The following is a 19,151-nucleotide window of genomic DNA, read 5'->3' as shown; positions in this document are numbered from 1 at the left end:
TTTGTGTACTAATGGTATACTATATATATATTTGTAAATTAAAATGTATTACATAATTGTTAATATAACATTTTAAAACATAACAATTTTATTTATTACTTTTTAAAACAATTATATTTTGTGATTTAATCGTCTATTATATCACAATGTATCATTTAAAACCAATCTTATATTTATAACTAATTAAATTTATATTATGAGAGCATTATGCTAATAATATATAAATAAATTATTTTATATTTTATTTATATATTATATAAATTGATTATGATGTGTGATTTTTTATTTTATTATTTGTTACTAATAAATATTAAAAATATTTAATATGTTAATACAAAATATATTAGGAAATCTATTTTGGTTAAGATTTTATTAAGGAAATATATTATTTAAATTAGGAAAAGACATTAAATGTTTAAATCTATTATTTAAATTAGAAAAAATAATCATACTTAAATATAGCTTCATTTAATATCTTAATGGCATGGCAATGTAATTCTAGTGGAAAACTAAGGGTTAATCTAATTTTGTACTCCACTTTTAATAGATTAGATGTCATATTATTTTTGTGAAAATGATTGTAGAGAAAACATGTGGCAAAATCACTTCTCAAATATAGTCTAGGGGATTTTTGATGATATCTCACAATTTTTGAGATTTTTTTTTTAAATTAAGATAATATATGTTATTTCTAATGATCACTAATTCATTACAAATATTCAAATTCATCCTCTAGAAAACCAGAACACTCGTAATGTTTCTACAATTATATTTTTTCCAATATTTGATTTTCTTCGCATCAAATATAAATACTTACTAGATTATGATTTACGCTGTTTTTTTAATGTCAAAATACACAAAGTCGATAACAATATTGTCCGGAAACAGCACCAAAACAAAAAGAACAATGAGAAAACCAGCTATGACTCAGCCTTAAAAGAAAAAGAAAGATCTATGATTCATCGACAGGAGTCTCCATATGAATTCGATCATGCAACCAAGCAGGGCATCCTAAAGCAAGATATGATTGCATCATTTCATCCCTCAGCACACTCTTCGCAATGGCCTTTGCTATTTGATTGGACACCCCTGTTTCAGCTTCAAAGGCTACCATTTGGAAATCAGAGCAGAGAACTGAAATCCTTTGAAGTATTATTCGAAACCTGGGCCCGCTTGACGGCTTCTTAACTGCTTCTATGAGCTCCTGTGATTTAGTACCAATAACCATCTCCTGATACTGGGTCTTTTAATCTCTGTATTACCCATTCGAGACATCTCAGCTCAGCCATGAATTTGTAAGATGAGCTCGTGAATGCGTCCCGAATGTGGTGCTTCACAGTTCCAGCTTTATCTCGTGTGATCCAAGCTCCCCCAGCATGTAAATGTGCATTTCTCCAGTTACTGTAGATATTGCATTTAAATACTCTATCCATCGGTGGAGACCAAACTCTACATATCTCTGTTCTCTTTAACGTTTTCATCTCATATCTTTTTATTTTGTTGAGTTCATTCCAAATGCACGGCTCCTCTTTTGCCTTCGTGACTTGTAAAACACATGATTCCTGTGTATCAGCATAAAGGATTGAATTTCGGTTTGGTTCTTCATATCGCCCATAACATCTAAGGAATGAATCTCTTCATCTTGCATCTTCTGCATTTTTTCTGTGAATAGCTCCACTAGAGTTTTTTTTTTTTTGAAAAAAAGCTCCACTCCACTAGAGTTTGATACGTGAAGTTACTCTGATGAGTAAAACCTGCCAATCTCCATATCTCCAGACCTTGGTCAGACGGCTTACATCTTGCCTCTATATTCATGCCTCTTATATTCAACTTTTCCGCCACTGCTAAGGCTCCATGATTGTAAAGTGCAAAATTTATTTTAACTAGATTTAATTTACTAAACTAATATTCTTTAACACTTTAATTTTAGTATATTTGAAACGTAATTATTATTTTTATTTTTATTAAATATGGAAATTGTATAAAATATTACATGATTTTATTTATCAATTATTTCAACCCATTTTGCTATGAATTTTTAATAAAATATACGTAATTTGTTTGATTATTGGTGTGATATATATTTTGATATATTTTTAATTATAAAACTCATTGAATGTCAATTTCTTGTCTCTAATATTTTATTTAATACAATATTTAATTTAAAATGAAAGCTTTTAAAGTTTAAATGAATGCATTTTTTTATTCATGAAAAGATATATAAAACAAGCCATTGATTTAATTTATTTCATATTAAATGAAATTGTTTTTAGTATCAAAACCTGAAAACAGTTATACTTATTTTTCAATTTTTAATAAATAATTTAAGTGTTTAAGTCAATTATGTTTACCAATCATTTAAAATATGATTAATAAAAGTTATTAAAATAAGGCCAAATGATTTATATTGTTTGAACATAAGATTGACTATTTTATTGTTTGGATAAATATTCAGTATTATTATGTTTTCGTAATTATCTTTAATGAAATTATAATGTCTTATTAATTATTAATGACATTTAATGTGATATAATGTACGACTAAAGGTTAGTCCCAAATGTTTTTTTTAATAAGAGAGATTTGTTCTATATATACATACTACTAACTGATTACTGATTGTTGAATACAGAATGGATTACATTTTCATTTTTATGGGTGAGCAGTGTGCATCAATAACGTTTATATAATGGTCCTACAATCTATAGGATCATAAATGTGAGAACCACTACAGCTAATTTTATAGATTTAGTGGGCCGGATTGAATTGGATTCATATACACTTATTATTTGAAACCAAAATAAAATGTAAAACTAGAGTTTTGACCCGCACATCCGTGCGCCGTGCGGGTGCGTTTTTGATTTATATAACTTTTTCATTTTGTTTACACATAAACACAATTATTTTAAAAAAATAGTTTTGTATATTGTGTTAGCAATGTTGGCGGATACTTTTTATTTGATTATTGTTTATATAAAAATAATTAAAGATTTCATTTACAATTTGTAACATATATATTGTGTAAACTTTGTATATTATGTAAAGTGGTAAATGAAAAGCATTGCGAGAAAGAAATCATCTCTACCACTAACTTCAAGTGAATTTTTTTTAACTGAAGTAAAAATATTTATTTTCTTTTGTTTATGACTCAAAGTCTACCTCATAAATTGTATTATTCATTTTCCATAAAAATAGATTAAATGACTATTAATTAGGGGTGTTTAATCTGGTAAAACCGAACCAACTACAACCAAATAGACCAAAATAGATAAAATGGTTGGAATTCGGTAATACAAAATTTTCATTTTTAAGAAACCACAGTATATAAATATGATTTGGTATATAAACCGATCAAACCGAAGAAATCAATCAATTAAAATATAGTAGTATAATTATATGTAAATTATATAAGATAGTTAAGGATATATACATAATTTATTTTATTGATATGATCTTCATAGTTAAAATATTGATTTTAGCAATTTAATATTTTAAGATAAAAGTTATGTTTTATTTCTATCAAATTAAATAAAACATAGTTTTTATCTTTTTGTTAACAAATATGTGTGCATATTTAATTATTTATAATATTATAGACTACTAATTTTCTATTTTTATTCTATAAAACCTCTATTATAATTATTAAATTAATATGCTTATTAATTATTTTAAATAGTAAAAGAAACAGAAAATAAGCTATTTGAAAGATGAAATATCTTCATGTTATTTAAAACCGATACTTAATCATATAATATAAAATTCATAAATATTTTAAAAAGATAAATAAATTTATGGTTTTTTTGGTGTAAAACTGAATAACCAAAAAACGATAGTATATAACAAACTAAAATAAATATGATTTTAATATGGTAGTTATTTTTTATAAACAAAAATACCAAAAATCGAAAAAATTAACTGATATCCAGATTGAATATTCCTACTATTAATGCTTTGATTATATGTCCCCTCACATCTGTTTAATACAGCCTTTTTCCAAAAGTAGTAGCAATGAATTTTTCGGAGAGTAGTTTTGCTTTGCAGGTTAGAAAAAGTATAAAACCTTAGAATGCTGCCTATTTTTGAGGTAAAGAATTGTTTCATTCATTTGGTAGTGTAGAAAATGAACTCTGCTATTTTAAAGGATAGATTGACATAATTGTAAAATCATTTTGTATCAAGTGAATATTCTTGTTTTTGATTTTTCAAAACTCGTCTTTATAATAATTATCAAGGCTAGCACAATTTCTGGTTAGTTAAGAAAATATCTTGGAATCAAAAGATTGATATCTTTGTGTTTCATGCAAAAAAAAAAAGATATCTTTGTGTTTAGTGTGCTTGATGAAATTTATATAGTTGGCGTTAATCTAAGTTAAATGAATGGGAGTGGTATTGGTTTTAGGAATATTTTGTGGAATAATAATGAATTAAGGACATTGATTGTTGGTTTAAATCAGTTACTTTCCAAATAAATAATACTAAATTAAATCAATTAACTCAATGGCATTCACTTGTAATTATAGAGGTGAACTAAGGGTTATTTCTAAATTGTACTTCACTTTTAATAGATTAGATTTCTTTTTTTTGTTCAACCAAAGATGTTGGTTAACTAGGGGGTTTCTCTTAAATGGTACATCCTCCACTTTAAAATAATACATTTTAGCTATAGAAAGATAATTTTGTGATTATTATACATACTGTTATTTGCTACGTATTTTTTTTCATAAATTTTAAACGGTTAAAGTCGTTAATTCCTCAATTTATATAATTAAGTAAATTTACTAAACTATGTTAATTATCATAAATTAATAAGATAATTCCTCTATATACAAATTCTTTCTATGTAAAAACAATATTTTTAATCATAAAAATTAAATTATTAAGAAAAAGAAGGATAATTACATATCAATCAAATAAAAAGATATTTGTATGATGAAAATAATATTCAGTGATTCCAAAAAGGTAATGTATAAATATATTTTTGAAAGTATTTATATGTGAGAATTTCCAAAAGCAAAATAAGTTAGTAAAGAGCATATACATTTTAATGAAATGTTTTACATATAAATAATTTTGATATGTTCATACATTTGATAATATAAACAATATTTTATTATGATAGTATTAAATTAATAATACATATTAAAAATAACTTTAAAATGATTATGTTCTCAAGTATGGACAAAAAATCTAATTTTCTATAATTCTTAATCAATAAAAATTTAATAAATATAACTTTTCAAGTTCACAGTTAATTATATTGGTTGAATACATTGAAAATACAAAAAAAGTCATTATTCTGATTTTTTTTAAATACGTATCGTTACGAAATGTAGAAAGTAATTTTATTTTGTTCAAAGTAGGAAGTAATTAATATACTAAAAATCAATGTGTGACAATTTCATCATTTCATGTCGGGTGACATTCAAAGCGGCATCTTAATTTTGCCGTATAATGTTTAGACAAACGCATGTGCAATGTTTTCTGGACAAGTTCTTCAAAAGTTTTGCGTAAAGGTTTTACGCATAGTATAAAATATGATGATCTTACGATTGAGTAATCATGTTTCTTAAGAAATTCATGTTTTAGTATTTGGTATATTACCGAAGCTGTTAATTCTACTGGTGTCACAAAAAAAAAAAAATTCTGAAACGAATCTCGAGTGTCAGCAGATGTGGAGAGAGGATTTAGCGACATGTTCTATTTCTTGTTCCAAAAAAAATTATGGGTTTCAATCTAGAACTTATTAAATTCAAAATAATTATAAATTTGGCATATTACTTGGATATAACAATATATAATTTCAGACTTATGGTCTTTTTAACACTGATTTACTATTCTAGATTTATGGTTTTCTTTTCATCATTTCAATGTACATGAGAAAAAATTGCACATATGTGTAATATCCGAATTGTGATATATAGAAATGTTTAAGAGGGATTTGGCTACCTTTTTTGTAGTACTGAGATTTGGTTACTTATGTCACCAAAGTGCATTTATCTTTCTCGCACACATTCGTTTAGAACTTCAGAGTTAAGCGTACTTAAACTCAACAATAATTTCGAACTTTCGGAAAAGTTGACGCATCATTCGTCAGATGAAATTAGGGACGTCAATTCGAGCTGGTCCGGTCTGGCCCGGTCCAAACCAGCTAAACTCTTAAATATTTGAATCCGGCATGGCCGGTCTGAAAATATTCTGACCTTGATTTCAAAGCCCTACCCGATCTTTATAGGGCTATCAGACTTTTCGGACTTTTAAAAAAAATATTTGTTATTGTCACTTCTATCGTCTTAATACAGGTGGATTTTCATAAAAAAATGAGTTCCAATTATTTTTTATAAGTATAAAGTGAATTTATTCTTCCTTATCAAAAGTGTTTTACTTTTTTCTATGATTTAAAAGTATATTATAAGCAAATCAAATTTAAGAATTATTTAGTTAAATATACGAGAGAAAAAATTAAGATAAACATGATCAAATGTTTCATATTTTGTATTTAAAAAGAAACATGTTGTACATAAAAGGAAAAAGATATATTTGCAAAAATTTAAAATGTGACATTTGTGATAATCAAATAATAAAGTGCATTAACAACTTTGATATTTTTGCTATTAGAGTTCAGATCAAAAATATTAAAACAATATATCAATATTATTAATAGTTTTGATTGTAAAAATGATAATATTTAAAGTAAAATATAAATTTTGGGTTTTCGGGGCAGCTCTAATCCAAACGGGGTTAGACCTAAAATAACCAAAGTTCAAATGGGTTTAGCTCGAAAGATTCAAATTTTTGGACTTATAAAACTAAGCCCAAACCCGGTAAATTTTAAAGGGTAGGGCGGATTCGGGCTGCGGATTTCGACCCTAATTGACATGTGTAGATGAAATAAGCCCACATGCCGAGAGAACAGGCATGTGTGGCCATTAACCGTGGACAGTTGTAGTATTACAAATGGTAACAAATCTGGTTAGTCATCACGATTCTAACCCGAAAGGTATTTTGAGATCTGTCATGGGACACAACATCTTGTTATCTTTCTTTGAGAGATGATGAATTGTAACATCAAAAGTTATGTTATATGGAAAAACTTAAAAGGATTGATTTGGCTATTTATGTCGCTAAAATTTACTTATTTTTTCTGTCACACATCCGTTTAGAACTTTAGGGTTAAACGTGATTGAGTTGGAGTAATGGAATGATGGATGATTTTATCTTGAAGTTATTCGCGATACCTTACGAGTAAGACAAAACATGGAGAAATGTCATATGGTGATTGCCGGATCAATAAATATTACTAATAAGCCTCCAAAAAATTAACGCACTGTCCGTCAGGCGGAATAAGGTCCACAAATCGAATGATCGGGCATGGATGACCCATTAACCATAGACGGTTGGAACGTTACAATATGATTTTCTAAATGACTTGATACAAATAATAAGTGGAGATGGGCTCATACAATATGGTTATTGAAATTGTATAGTGACATTATATTTATGGAAAGAATACATCCTTCTGTATTAGGTGGGGAGTTGATCGGTTTACGCATTAAAATGAGAAACTACTGTGTACCATAAAATATTATTTCCAGTGTCACATTCGAAATCAATTATAGTGCTCTTCACATTTTCAAAATTTACTATACCAAAATGTTTTTAGGTAGTTTCAAAAGTAACCAGACACACACAGGTCAGTTTATTTTATTCTGTGTGTAAAAGTTTTATATAAGTTGGACTGGTTGAGTTCGTTCAATTATTCAGAATATAAGTAAAACATTCACATAGTTTTGAAACCATCACTACACATATCTTTATCATGATTGATCCGTTCTTCTAATACATTCAGTTAAATGGGACATATGTTATACTATTACTGTATTATTTGTGAAAATAAACTTTACAATAGTAAAGAGAAAAAAAAGATTTGGTAAAAATTATCTTTTTGGGTAAAGTTTCCACAAAAAAAAACTTCGGAAACATTTATAATAAGAAATGTTTTATTTCAACAAGCTTCGAAGAACGCTTTCTTTGGGAATTCCTAAAAGAAAACTTGGAAGCCAAATCTTGAGCATCAAGTTTCACCTTATGTCTCCTGGCAATGAGGTCGTTCTGATGGTCACATACCCACATGGCTTCCATGGATGCTTCAGAGAGCTTTAAAGAAATGAGAATGAAGAGTGGATGGGGAAATAAACATCCGTGGAAGCCATATGGAACCAAGAGAACGACCTTACTGCCTTGCAACCGGGAGACAAAGGTGAAATTTGATGTTGAGGGTATGGCTGAAGGTTTTGTAAAATAGAAAAAAAAAGGTTTTGTAATAAAAGAAAACGACTCTTTGAGAGTTGTATTCGTAGGACAACTGTACAAGGATGTGACAATGGTGGAAGAGAGCATACACAGTGAAGAAGGGACAGTGTCGGTCCTCAGATATACGAGGTCCCAAATGGAACAAAAAATCGATCTTTAAATAACAGATAAAAAATTAACTAAAATTCAAGTTTACAATAAAAACAAATTATATGTCCTAAAGACTAATAAATTATATCAACTCAAGAGATTAAATCTTCTTATATTTTTTTCTATAAAATCATACGGAAAATGTTGTATCATATTTTTGGATCATATCAATTTTTTAGTCAACAAGATAACCAGATCATTTAATCTTACATGTGATGTATTTTTTATTGTAAGTAATACTTTATGAAAATTAATGTTAATCGGACAAACATAAAACTGAATAACAAAAAAGGTTGGAAACAAATTTCTAAGCTTTTTTAATTTTTATTTACTCTGTAACTCGTAAAAAGAGTGAAATATCAAATATGTTGTTGTTTCTAAGACTAGTTAAAGTGGATACAGTTTAATAGGGTTTAATTAATCATTATCATTTATCATTAAGTCTGATATTAAAACAAAAGGAAAAAAATTAAAAATTAATTTTGTTATGTGTTTAAAATACGTCCTAAAACTTTTTACAGTTCTCATGTTCTAAAGAATACTACAAATTAGCAATAATTAAAATAGCCTCCAAAACTTTCTTAAATTTATGGGCCCCATGCATTTGTTTCTGAATATGGGGTCAAATCCGGCTCTGAGAAGGAAGCGAAGCTTATATTCAGTTAGTTTTTTTTTTTAAAATGCTTATATTCAGTTAAAAAAATGGTTTTGTAAAAAAATGTCCTCAGCATTCCTTCCATCTTTCTAAAAGAATTCGATATCAATGGAACTGACGTAAGAAACAAATGTTTTGAGCAGTCTCAACCCTAAAAGGAATAGACTTGTGGACATATATAAGTTTTAGACTCTGTTTATATTTTTGTTTTATTTTGTTTGGTTTATGTTTTTTGTTTTTGGTTTTTTATCGACACTATATATTTCAATTTTCTTCGAGTTATCAAAAAAAAAACGACTCTTCAATGTGCATCTCTAAAGTAATCTAGTTACTATTATGTCGGTATGTTCCAACAATTTAAATAACATTTGATTAAAAATAAAATAAAATTGGATAGTAATCTAGTGGATTTGTGAGATTTTGCTTGAAATCATGTGGCTTAACAGTATTAAAAGAAGAAGCAAAGACATATTGCAAAAACATATATATATATATATATATATATATATATATATTCATAATAATAATTTCCCAAAACAAACATACATTCCATTCATGAGATTTTTTTTTTTTGAACACCAAACTTTTATAACCTTCCAACTAGAATCCTAGTTGGGGAGAGATGAATACAAAGCAGATTTGGCCAATGAATCAGCCAAAGAGTTCATAGAACGCGAGATGAAACTAAAAGAAATGCTGGAAAAACAAGAAGATAGATGCTCGATGTCTCGAATGATTCCGTAGAGATCCGTCGAGTGGCACTTCGAGTGAATGGACGCGATGAGCGTCTGACAATCTGAATTAATACAGATTCTAGAGATCCCAGCTTCCGCAGCATGGGTGAGGGCCGATCGGATGGCAAGAGCCTCCGCCATTTGTGCTGACGATATGTGGTGAAAAACGCAGGTCCCCTGCAGCAGGGTGTTTCCTTCGGAGCTCAGCACTGTCCAGCCACAACCTGCCCGGAACGTGGTCGATTGCCAAGCAGCGTCCGTGAAGCAATTAGGTTCCGACACATTCCCTATAGGTTGTTGCACGTGTATCCGAAGAGGAGTTCGTTGGGTAGGCAGGCTTGACTGAGCATTGTTCCATTCTCGCGCATAGCCTACAGCTTTGGAGATGATGTCGCTCGGGTCGAACCTTCTATTTTCGAAGATGAGTTGATTCCGCGCCGTCCAAATCCCCCAGCAGATCCAAGGAAACAGAGTATCCTTTACTCCAATGGGGGGGAGATTGATAAACGAAGATGATGTTAGGAAAGCTTCCGCAAAGGATGAAAGCTCCGAGAGCTGAGGATCATGTTTCCAAAGAGAGGTCTCCCATATTTGGCGAGTGAAGCAACAGTGCAAGAAGAGATGATCCGCAGTCTCCATCTCTCCGCAGTGGCGACAAGAGACATTTGTGAGCATCCCTCGCCTTGCTAAAATTTCACCAAGAGGTAGTGAGCCATGGACGATCTTCCATAAGAACAGCTGTACCTTTGGAGAAACTTTACAATTCCAAATTGCCTTGTTGAGTTTCTGTTCCTGAAGTTGTTGCGCCTCCGTGAGGTCTCTATCACTTCTGGTACGCTTTGCCATTGCTGCATAATATCCTGATTTAACGGAATAGATACCAGATTTATTCGCCAACCAAGCAAACGAGTCTGGTGCTCCTGTTAAACTAGGCTGTATCCGGAGAATCTGTTCTAGATGGTGTGGTATTGAGCTTAAGATGCGCCTTATGTTCCATTGTGCTCTGTCTCTGCATAGAAGATCAGAGACAAAAAGGTCTTGCTCGGCTTCTGCTGTCGGCCCTATGGGAGCGAGTGGAACCTCTGTACTCAACCAACTATCCTTCCAAACTCTGGTGTCCTCGCCATTACCAATAACCTTCCCAAGGTTGGTTACTAATAGATCTCTTCCCGCAAGTATACCCTCCAACCATGGGATATTGCCTTTGCTTCCGGGACGGTAAGAAACGGGGATTTGGTGCAATATTTCCCCTTCACAACTCGAGCCAGCAAGCAATCCGGTTTGGTGACGATGCGCCAAGCTTGTTTTGCAAGTAGTGCTGTGTTAAAACACTGGATGTCTCGGATACCCAAACCTCCAAGAGCTTTTGGCTTCGTAAGTTTATCCCATGCGACTAGACACATCTTCTTCTTGTCCGGTGATGAATCCCAATAGAACCGAGTTAGTGTAGATTGGATACGGTCGCATAGACTTACAGGCAGTAAGAAACAAGTCATAGCGTGCGATGGGATGGCCGTAAGAACGGACTTCAGCATCACTAACTTGCCCGCACTGGAGAGGCAGCGTGATGACCACGACGCAGCTCTCACTCTGATCTTATCCACAATGCCCGTGAATAAATCCTTCTTCCTTCGTCCAAAGTGTTCCGGTAGGCCTAAGTATTTGCCTGCACCTCCTTCTTTTTCTATCCCGAGGTGAAGTTTAACACGTTGCCGTATTGCCTGCGGGGTCTTAGCAGAAAAAGAAATTGAGGATTTTGATTCGTTAATCAACTGGCCAGAGGACGTCTTGTACTGATGGAGGATCTCCATTAAAGCTGAGCAACTGTCTGAGTCCGTGCTGAGGAAGAACATCGTATCATCTGCGAAGAGTAAGTGATTCAAACGAGGTGCAGCTGTGGCTACACATAAGCCGGGTAAATGTCCACTCCTTTGGGCGCGTGTGCATAGTCCCGATAGGACCTCTCCGCAAAGAATAAAAACATATGGCGAGAGCGGGTCTCCTTGTCGAATCCCTCGGGATGGAGTCACCTTCCCATGAACCGAATCATTCACCAGGAAAGAATAAGTAACCGAAGAGATGCATTGCATGATCAGGTTCACTAGAGGTGGTGCAAAACCAAAGCGTCGGAGTACTGTCTCAATGAAGTTCCACTCTAGCCTGTCATATGCTTTACTCATATCGGTTTTGACGGCCATCGAGCAATGGACTATAGCCTCCGATGTCTTGAGAGTATGGAGAATCTCGTGTGTAATCAAGACATTATCCGAGATGGCTCTTCCCGGGACGAATGCTGATTGAGTTTCCGAGATAATATGTTGCAATGTCGATTTCAGTCGGAGCGAGATGATCTTCGTGATTACCTTGTAAGCCACATTGCAGAGAGCTATGGGCCTGTAGTCCGCTACCACCTTTGCGCTTGTTGACTTCGGTATTAGCCTGATGTACGTAACATTTGTCGTTTCTGGCATCACGCCTGTAAGGAAGAACGCTTGTACTTCCGATACCAGAGAAGGGCCGATCGTATCCCAGTTAGAATGAAAGAAACTCGCCGAGAACCCATCCGGACCCGGCGCTTTATCAGGGTGTATGAAGAACAGAGCTTGCTTTATCTCTGTTGTGTCGGGAATGGCGCATAGTCGAGTGTTCTCTTCCTCCGATATGCTTGGCTTGATAGCCGCAGCCACTATCTCCGCTGTAGCAGATGCATTTCCCAGTGAGCTATCCGTTGTGAAGATACTGTCAAAATAAGACGAGATTTGTCTTGCTATTTGATCCTCTTCGTAATAGGCTACGCCTTGAGCGTCTTCCAGCACTGCCATCCTGTTGCGGGCTCTGCGACCTTTAGCCACCGCATGGAAATAACCGGAGTTCTTGTCTCCCGCCGATAGCCACATGATCCTACTACGCTGGCGCCAGAACTCTTCTTCCTCTTTGTATGCCACTCTGAGTTTAGAGTTCAAATCCGCAATGTGAGTGTCGTTTCCCAACGGGTCACTCATAGCAGACTCGAGCGACCTTTTGAGCTTATGAATCTTCTCCTTGCTATTAAAGGCACGTTTCTTTGCCCATGATGAAATGGCCTGACGGCACCGTGATAGTCGGTCGTCCATGGATAAGCTCGGATCCTCGTTCCAAACCTCTGCAATCATGTCTTTGACTTCAACGTTATCCTTCAATCTGCGATCATATCTGAACAGACGGCTTCTCCTTCGCTTCACGGAATCAAACACTGTGAGGACAGGTCTATGATCTGAGGTATCAAATTTCAGGTAATGACATCTCCCTGTTGGAAAGCGATCAGACCAAGATGGGTTGACGAGAACCCTGTCCAGTCGACAGTATACTAAGTGTGATCGCCGACGCCCCCGCCAAGATAATGGAATACCTGTATGCTTGAGATCAAAAAGGTCACAGCTAGACAACATATTTCGGAAGGCTCCAAACGAACCCTCCGCTCTCTCCGGACCTCCCGACTTCTCACTGTTATCAATGATCTCGTTGAAGTCGCCCACCAAAATCCAGGGGGAGTTCCTGGTTAGTGAGAGAGTGGTCAAGAAATCCCACACAATAAAACGATGCTGAACATCTGGATCTCCATACACAAATGAGGCAAAGAAAGTCTTTCCTTTATAAGCAATGATTGTGTCTATCACATTCTTAGAGGAGGATAAAACTTGTAGATCAATATCTTGCTTCCAGAATAAAGCTAGCCCTCCACTATTAGGCCTCTCCGGTGGGACTAAGAAGTGATGATCCGCGCCTAAGAACTCTAATTCCTGCACGACAACAGAGTCCGGGTTTTTCGTCTCCATGAGGAAGATGATGTCAAGAGAAGCTTGTTGGTTAAGCTCCTTTATATGCTGGACTGTCATGGGATTCCCCAGTCCACGACAGTTCCAGCTAAGCATCGCTAAGGAAGACCGGGCTTGGGCAGCCGAAAATCCATCTGCTGCTCCGATATCGCAGGGATTAGGTTGATGTGAGGCGCTGTCGTTGAAGTTGCTTGTCGTGGTCTGCGCGTTTGTCTAGTAGAGGATTTGTTTGAAAGTCCGGGAGACGCTTGAGCCTTAGCCAAGTTTCTCTTCCTTGATCCCGTGCCTGCATAAGTTTTTGGGCTGAGCCTGACAGTGTTACGGGAGATGGTGCGGGCTGTGTTTGTTCCAGCAGGTCTCCCTCTCTTGCGTGGTGGTTGTGTTGGTACATCCTCCGGAGCTGCCGTTACTGGTGGGAGGATTATGACCTCTGTAGAGGTTGCCTCCACCGTCCTTAGAGCATTGGCAGTCGCCACTTGAATGATTCTAGCTGCAGTTTGTTCTACTGATCCGTCAATCTCGCTTTGGAGGACTCTTTTCTGTCGTGCTGCCCGTTCAATTGGGTCCTCAACATTGACGTACTGTAAAGCAGCTTCGTTGAGTTCCTCCAAAACTGCTTCCCTCGTTGGGATACCTTGGTTTTGAGCGTTAAAATTCGGTCCCTCGTAGGTGTCGATTCCTCTATAGGGGGGCGAATAGGGTCTAGATTGAGGCGTTGCTCCCTGTTCTGCAACAGGTGAAGTGGCTTTCCATTGCATACGAGGCGAGACATGACTTGTGTGGTCATTGCCTCCATCTTCTCTTCTGGATGATTGTAGCGGAGGGAACTCATTAAAGTTTAGATGACGCTCCAGAGATAGCAGAGGGGAGTTGTTCTTGCTTTGTTGAGGCGTGGAGTTAAGGGCTAGTTCCGAAGCTTTAGGCTTCCATTGGAGTCTTGGGGAGTAGCGTTTGGGAGATCTGTGTGTGTCTTCCAAGTCAGTATCACGATATGTGTTTCGACGTTGAGATAGAGGTGGGGAGTGACGCGTCTGTAATCTCGTGTCTGCAGGGCTAATCCGTTTCTCCCTCAAGTTATCACGCTGTGATAGCGGAGCCGCAGGAGCAATCTTGTTCTTAGGTCCATTGGGGCGTGGCCCGACGTAAGCGGCTCTGTCTCCAAACGGCCTACCATGGCGATCCACTCTTTCTCTGAAAGGTTCTTGTACCATAGTTTTCTCCCGTTGCTCCTTTGCGATAGGTCGCTTAGAGGCTTGGGCGTGATACTCCCGTTGAGGGGCAGACATCTGGGGTTCATGTTGGAAGTGAACAGTGGCTCCAATTCTCTCAGGGCATTGCGACTGGAGGTGTGACAGGCGAAAGCAGGAGGTACAGTGGTTTCCCAGGCTCTCATACTCGAGTGTTATTGGGCTCTCTTCTCCCGTGTCAAAAGCGAGCGTGGGTTCCATCGGTATGGGTTTAAGTCCGTCTACGACGATGCGAATGCGAGCTGTTGTGCGAGTAACCACATATGTCTCTAGCTCCCCAAGCTCAATCCCGATGTTGCGGACTACCTTCTCATGCCAGTAGTAAAGCGGGATGCCCTTGATGGTGATCCAAAACGGTATCTGTGACGGAAAGTTGGGAGATATTATGGGCTCCCATCGTTGAACTATAATCATCCAACGGCCATATTGATACGGTCGGTTGTAAAGGATCTCCAGGATCTCCTTTTCTGAGTTAAGGCGAAACTGGAAGCAGTCTCTTCCGAGATCAGATCCTGAAGCTGATTCAACCCCCCATTTTTTAGCCAAATATGATAGAACAGAGCTCATCCTCTGTTCCTTGGGGTTGGTAAGGCGTCCCACTAATGTGCAGCTGTTCTCTCGGATGAGTTCCGCTGGGTCGAAATCCGGCGCGCTAATTCTGATCCGTGGTTGAGCAGTGAGGTTACCAGTAGCAGACTTACCCTTCTCTTCCGCTGTGTAGCGTCTAGCCATCCTGTAGTAGTGTGGTTGTTTTGTAGTGTCGAAGCAGCAGTAGACTTTAATGGAACATGGGGACAGTTTAGTATCTTAAGGTATTGAGGAGGAAAAGGCAGATGAAACGACAATTGTATTCTCCGGTCGTTCAGGTGGGTTCACCGTCGGGGAAGACAAAGGAAGGCAGTTGCAGCAGGTAGTGTAGAAGCAGTGGTCACTGAAGAGAAATTGGGGTTGAGGAGTAACAGTCGACTCTACCCTTTCTCTAGATCCCGTGAGAGGTGCTGCTGCGAGTTGAGAGGTTCATGGAAGCAATACGAAGAAACCGAAGACGGAGCGGCCTTCCGCTGCCGCCGCCGGCGACGTCGACGGAAAAATTAGACGCAGAGGCGGTTTTGAAGATTTGAAATATTTCCCGAAAAGTGTAGAAACCGGTTTGGTATTTTGTCAGAGGGTGAAAAGATTCGAAACCATAACCAAATAGGGAAGTAAACCGTGTGGTTGAAAACAGTGGGGACTAAAACCGGTTTTACTGAGTCTGCCTAGGAGAAAGCGTCTGGGAGAGATATATTCGACTTCTTTTAATTAATCTGGTAAAGGTCTTTTTACGTAGCTGATAACTCTCTTATATTCCATTCATGAGATTATACCATATTATGCCCGTCTTCTCTTTAAATATTTCAAGGCAATGCTCCACTAAGAGATGTGGACGGTAATTTCGTATATTCAACATCCCTCAGCGACTCAATGTCTTGGCCACGGAGGCTCTTACACTGGAAATATGCAACGGTGTAAGTCACAAGTTGAAACATCCTCACCGCAAAGATTGATCCCACAAGTACCAAACCGGTGGTTAAGGTAACCGCAAACGACCATCTCAAATCGACCAGCCTCACGACCTGAGCTAAACCGAAGCACAATAAACCGAAGAAAATATTCAAGAGGAATAGTTGTGGCTTCATCCCTTTAACAATCTTTGCAGCTTTCCCCAAAGCTTGGAATCCATAAGTTTCCTCGAGTATCGATATGACCAAAGATAGGTACCAAACGATAGCTAGATAGGACTCGAACAATACAAACAGAACAAACAAGGACCACGACTTGGTTGCCAAGGAACCAAAATTTGAAGATAACAAAAGGAGAGGGAAAAGGATTATAAAGAAAAGAAACCAATAGCCAAGACTGAAGAGGCAAATGTAGAAATAGGTCAAAAGAGGCCCCTTCCAAGATTTAAGGGTGAGAACCGGAAAGTCTCTGAGCTTCACGTTCTCTTCTTTATGAGTAAGAGCTGAAGCATGGACGATGACTAGAACCGATAAAAGTTTGATGACAAAGGAGACTGTTGAAAAGAAGTATGAAGAAACCACAAATTGGCGAAAATCCGCAAAGACTCTCATAAGTTGGGCTATGTATTCCGGGCTGCTTGGATCCATCATGGGTAACAAATTTGATTCTTTAATCAAGTTTGTTATCTCAGGTTTGATGGCAAGGACGGTGAACAAGTAAACTAAACCATTGAGCACGAGAGGAAATACCAAAACAGAGAACATCAACTTCTTGTTCTTGAGAAAAAGTTTGCGGGATTCATTTAAGGTACCCACAACATCTTTTGGGACATTCAAGAACGGAAATCGATCCATGTGTTACAAGAAAAGAAAAAAAAAATGAAAATCTATGGGATATTGGTTTTGGAAATGGTGGTGAGGGTTTATAAGATCATACGTTCATACACCCATCTGGTTATATACTACTAACCACAAGACTGACTAATTGGCTGACCAGCTACTTTTCTATGGAGGAAATAGTCCTCGGCTTGCATCTCTGGGTAGCTTCAGTTATATATGATCCATTTGACTGAGTCCAAGTCTACGGAGCCACAAGACGGACACATTAAAGGCCAAAAAGCCGGAGCAATATAACACGTTGAAGAGAAGTCTAAACATGACCGAGCACCAACTTTGGTAATTAACTTGGTGAAGAGCTTCAAGGAGGCTCACATCTGATGGTAGGATCTTTAAACTAAACGAAGCTTTGTTTCTACACTAGTGAGATTTTTTCCTTGCTTAATTTGTTTAAACAGAAGCAGCGTGCTTAGTTTTTCTCTCAAAAACGTTCGTGTGAATTAAACTTATGTGTTGCATTTTTTTTTGTCAGCTTATGTGTTGCATTTATTAAATGCCATTATCATCCCTCAAATATTTGTAACGACTATGTTAATATGTTCATGGAAAATAATCTACCTTAGTAATTTATATAGATTCAATTTTAGATTTTGTACATATTTCATTGTTTTATTATTAGCTGAAAATTATTGTAGGCACCGTTTTCTTGGAAGACATGACCCACTAATGCTTGCTGATGGTTTGTTATTTATTTTCGAAAATTATTAGGTAAGAATCATTCTGTGAACAAATGGTCGTTAACTATTTGAATCTTCATTCTCTTTGTGTTATAAACTTAAAATTAAATGAGTCAAACTATTTATATATTAAATAAATAAAAAACTAGAAATTGTCAAAAGAATTGGTCAAACTAGATCCTTTTATATCGAAATTTTAAAAGAAACATAGCTAAAATTAGATATATTTCAATATTTGATTCATCTATAAATATAATTCTCTGTCTTTCTAATTTCTAAAACACAATTAGTTCATTATTTAAGATGAAAATATCTTTTCAAACTTCGCTTATTGGCTTCATTTTGGTCACAATCTTTCTACTAGGTATGTATTTACATTTACAACTTTTTAGTAAATATTATATAACCATGCTACAATAAAGTTATTTTGATGCTGTATTATTTTATATGTTTTATATAAAATGTATGTCTAGTTCCATTATACTGACTTAGTAATTCTCCAAGAATGATCATTGATTAAAAAATACTATGTTTTTTGAAACACCAGAAATAATATGCTTAGAATATCATTTTTTATAAATATGCAAAGAAAAGTCTCAAAACATATATTTTAAAAATAATATATTAATTTTATGTTTTAAATTCTAAACTAATGTTATATTTACTATAATAACAGGAGTAGTGGTGTCTGCTCAGAAGGGAGGACCAAGCACAGAAAGAACTTGTACTGAAGCATACCCAAACAATACTGGAAAATGTGATACTAAGCAATGTGAAGCCGAATGTACCAAAAAGAGGCCAAAAGGGGTTGGTATGTGCCTACCCATAGGCAAAGGAGATTTTCAATGCAGATGCTATTATAAATGCCGTCGCTGATATTTTTAACCTACATTGAAGCTCAATTATATTCCACTTTTAATAAGTCACAACTTCTTTTCATATGTGATATTTAAAAAATAGATCTTCATTAGAAAGTCATGTTTCATTTATTTCTAAATAAAATTTTGGCATCATAACTAAATCACCTCATATTTTATCGACTATAATAACTACTTTGCCTATAATATTGGTTCGTTTTACCAAAATAATTTCCCATCATTAATGAATCACATTATAAATGCACGAGTATAGTAACATTCTCCTATACAGCAACCTTGGTATATATATACT

At 35.5% G+C, this 19,151-nt stretch overlaps 4 protein-coding genes across 4 annotated transcripts; 1 reads left to right on the top strand and 3 right to left on the bottom strand.

The window, feature by feature from the left end:
- Positions 1–952: 952 nt before the first annotated feature.
- Positions 953–1,433, bottom strand: LOC130500177 (uncharacterized). Its single transcript, XM_056994928.1, has 2 exons — positions 1,263–1,433; positions 953–1,204 (listed from the first exon to the last, which is right to left on the bottom strand). The coding sequence occupies exons 1-2, from the start codon at positions 1,431–1,433 to the stop codon at positions 953–955; spliced, it is 423 nt and encodes a 140-aa protein (XP_056850908.1).
- A 12,326-nt stretch (positions 1,434–13,759) lies between these two features.
- Positions 13,760–15,640, bottom strand: LOC108825126 (uncharacterized). Its single transcript, XM_018598462.1, has one exon. The coding sequence runs from the start codon at positions 15,638–15,640 to the stop codon at positions 13,760–13,762; it is 1,881 nt and encodes a 626-aa protein (XP_018453964.1).
- Positions 15,641–16,179: 539 nt separating this feature from the next.
- LOC108826443 (uncharacterized) lies at positions 16,180–17,346 on the bottom strand. Its single transcript, XM_056994213.1, has one exon. It carries the CDS (start codon positions 17,260–17,262, stop codon positions 16,303–16,305), a length of 960 nt encoding a protein of 319 aa, XP_056850193.1. The 5' UTR covers positions 17,263–17,346; the 3' UTR covers positions 16,180–16,302.
- Positions 17,347–18,284: 938 nt separating this feature from the next.
- On the top strand, positions 18,285–18,857 carry LOC108826636 (defensin-like protein 149). The gene is made up of 2 exons (XM_056994927.1): positions 18,285–18,345; positions 18,658–18,857. The coding sequence occupies exons 1-2, from the start codon at positions 18,285–18,287 to the stop codon at positions 18,855–18,857; spliced, it is 261 nt and encodes an 86-aa protein (XP_056850907.1).
- Positions 18,858–19,151: the final 294 nt, after the last annotated feature.

Source organism: Raphanus sativus, chromosome 9 (genome assembly GCF_000801105.2).
Source record: "Raphanus sativus cultivar WK10039 chromosome 9, ASM80110v3, whole genome shotgun sequence".
Classification (NCBI taxonomy): Eukaryota; Viridiplantae; Streptophyta; class Magnoliopsida; order Brassicales; family Brassicaceae; genus Raphanus; species Raphanus sativus.
This window is presented reverse-complemented; position numbering and strand designations above follow the sequence as displayed.

What these genes read in the sequence shown, in the direction of transcription:
- LOC130500177 (XM_056994928.1), bottom strand. Translation starts at nt 1,433, where the DNA reads ATGGATAGAGTATTTAAATGCAATATCTACAGTAACTGGAGAAATGCA. An exon ending in AGCTGAGATGTCTCGAATGG is followed by an intron (nt 1,205 to 1,262) that starts GTAATACAGAGA and finishes ACTAAATCACAG; the next exon opens with GAGCTCATAGAAGCAGTTAA.
- LOC108825126 (XM_018598462.1), bottom strand. Translation starts at nt 15,640, where the DNA reads ATGGCTAGACGCTACACAGCGGAAGAGAAGGGTAAGTCTGCTACTGGT.
- LOC108826443 (XM_056994213.1), bottom strand. Translation starts at nt 17,262, where the DNA reads ATGGATCGATTTCCGTTCTTGAATGTCCCAAAAGATGTTGTGGGTACC.
- LOC108826636 (XM_056994927.1), top strand. Translation starts at nt 18,285, where the DNA reads ATGAAAATATCTTTTCAAACTTCGCTTATTGGCTTCATTTTGGTCACA. An exon ending in GGTCACAATCTTTCTACTAG is followed by an intron (nt 18,346 to 18,657) that starts GTATGTATTTAC and finishes CTATAATAACAG; the next exon opens with GAGTAGTGGTGTCTGCTCAG.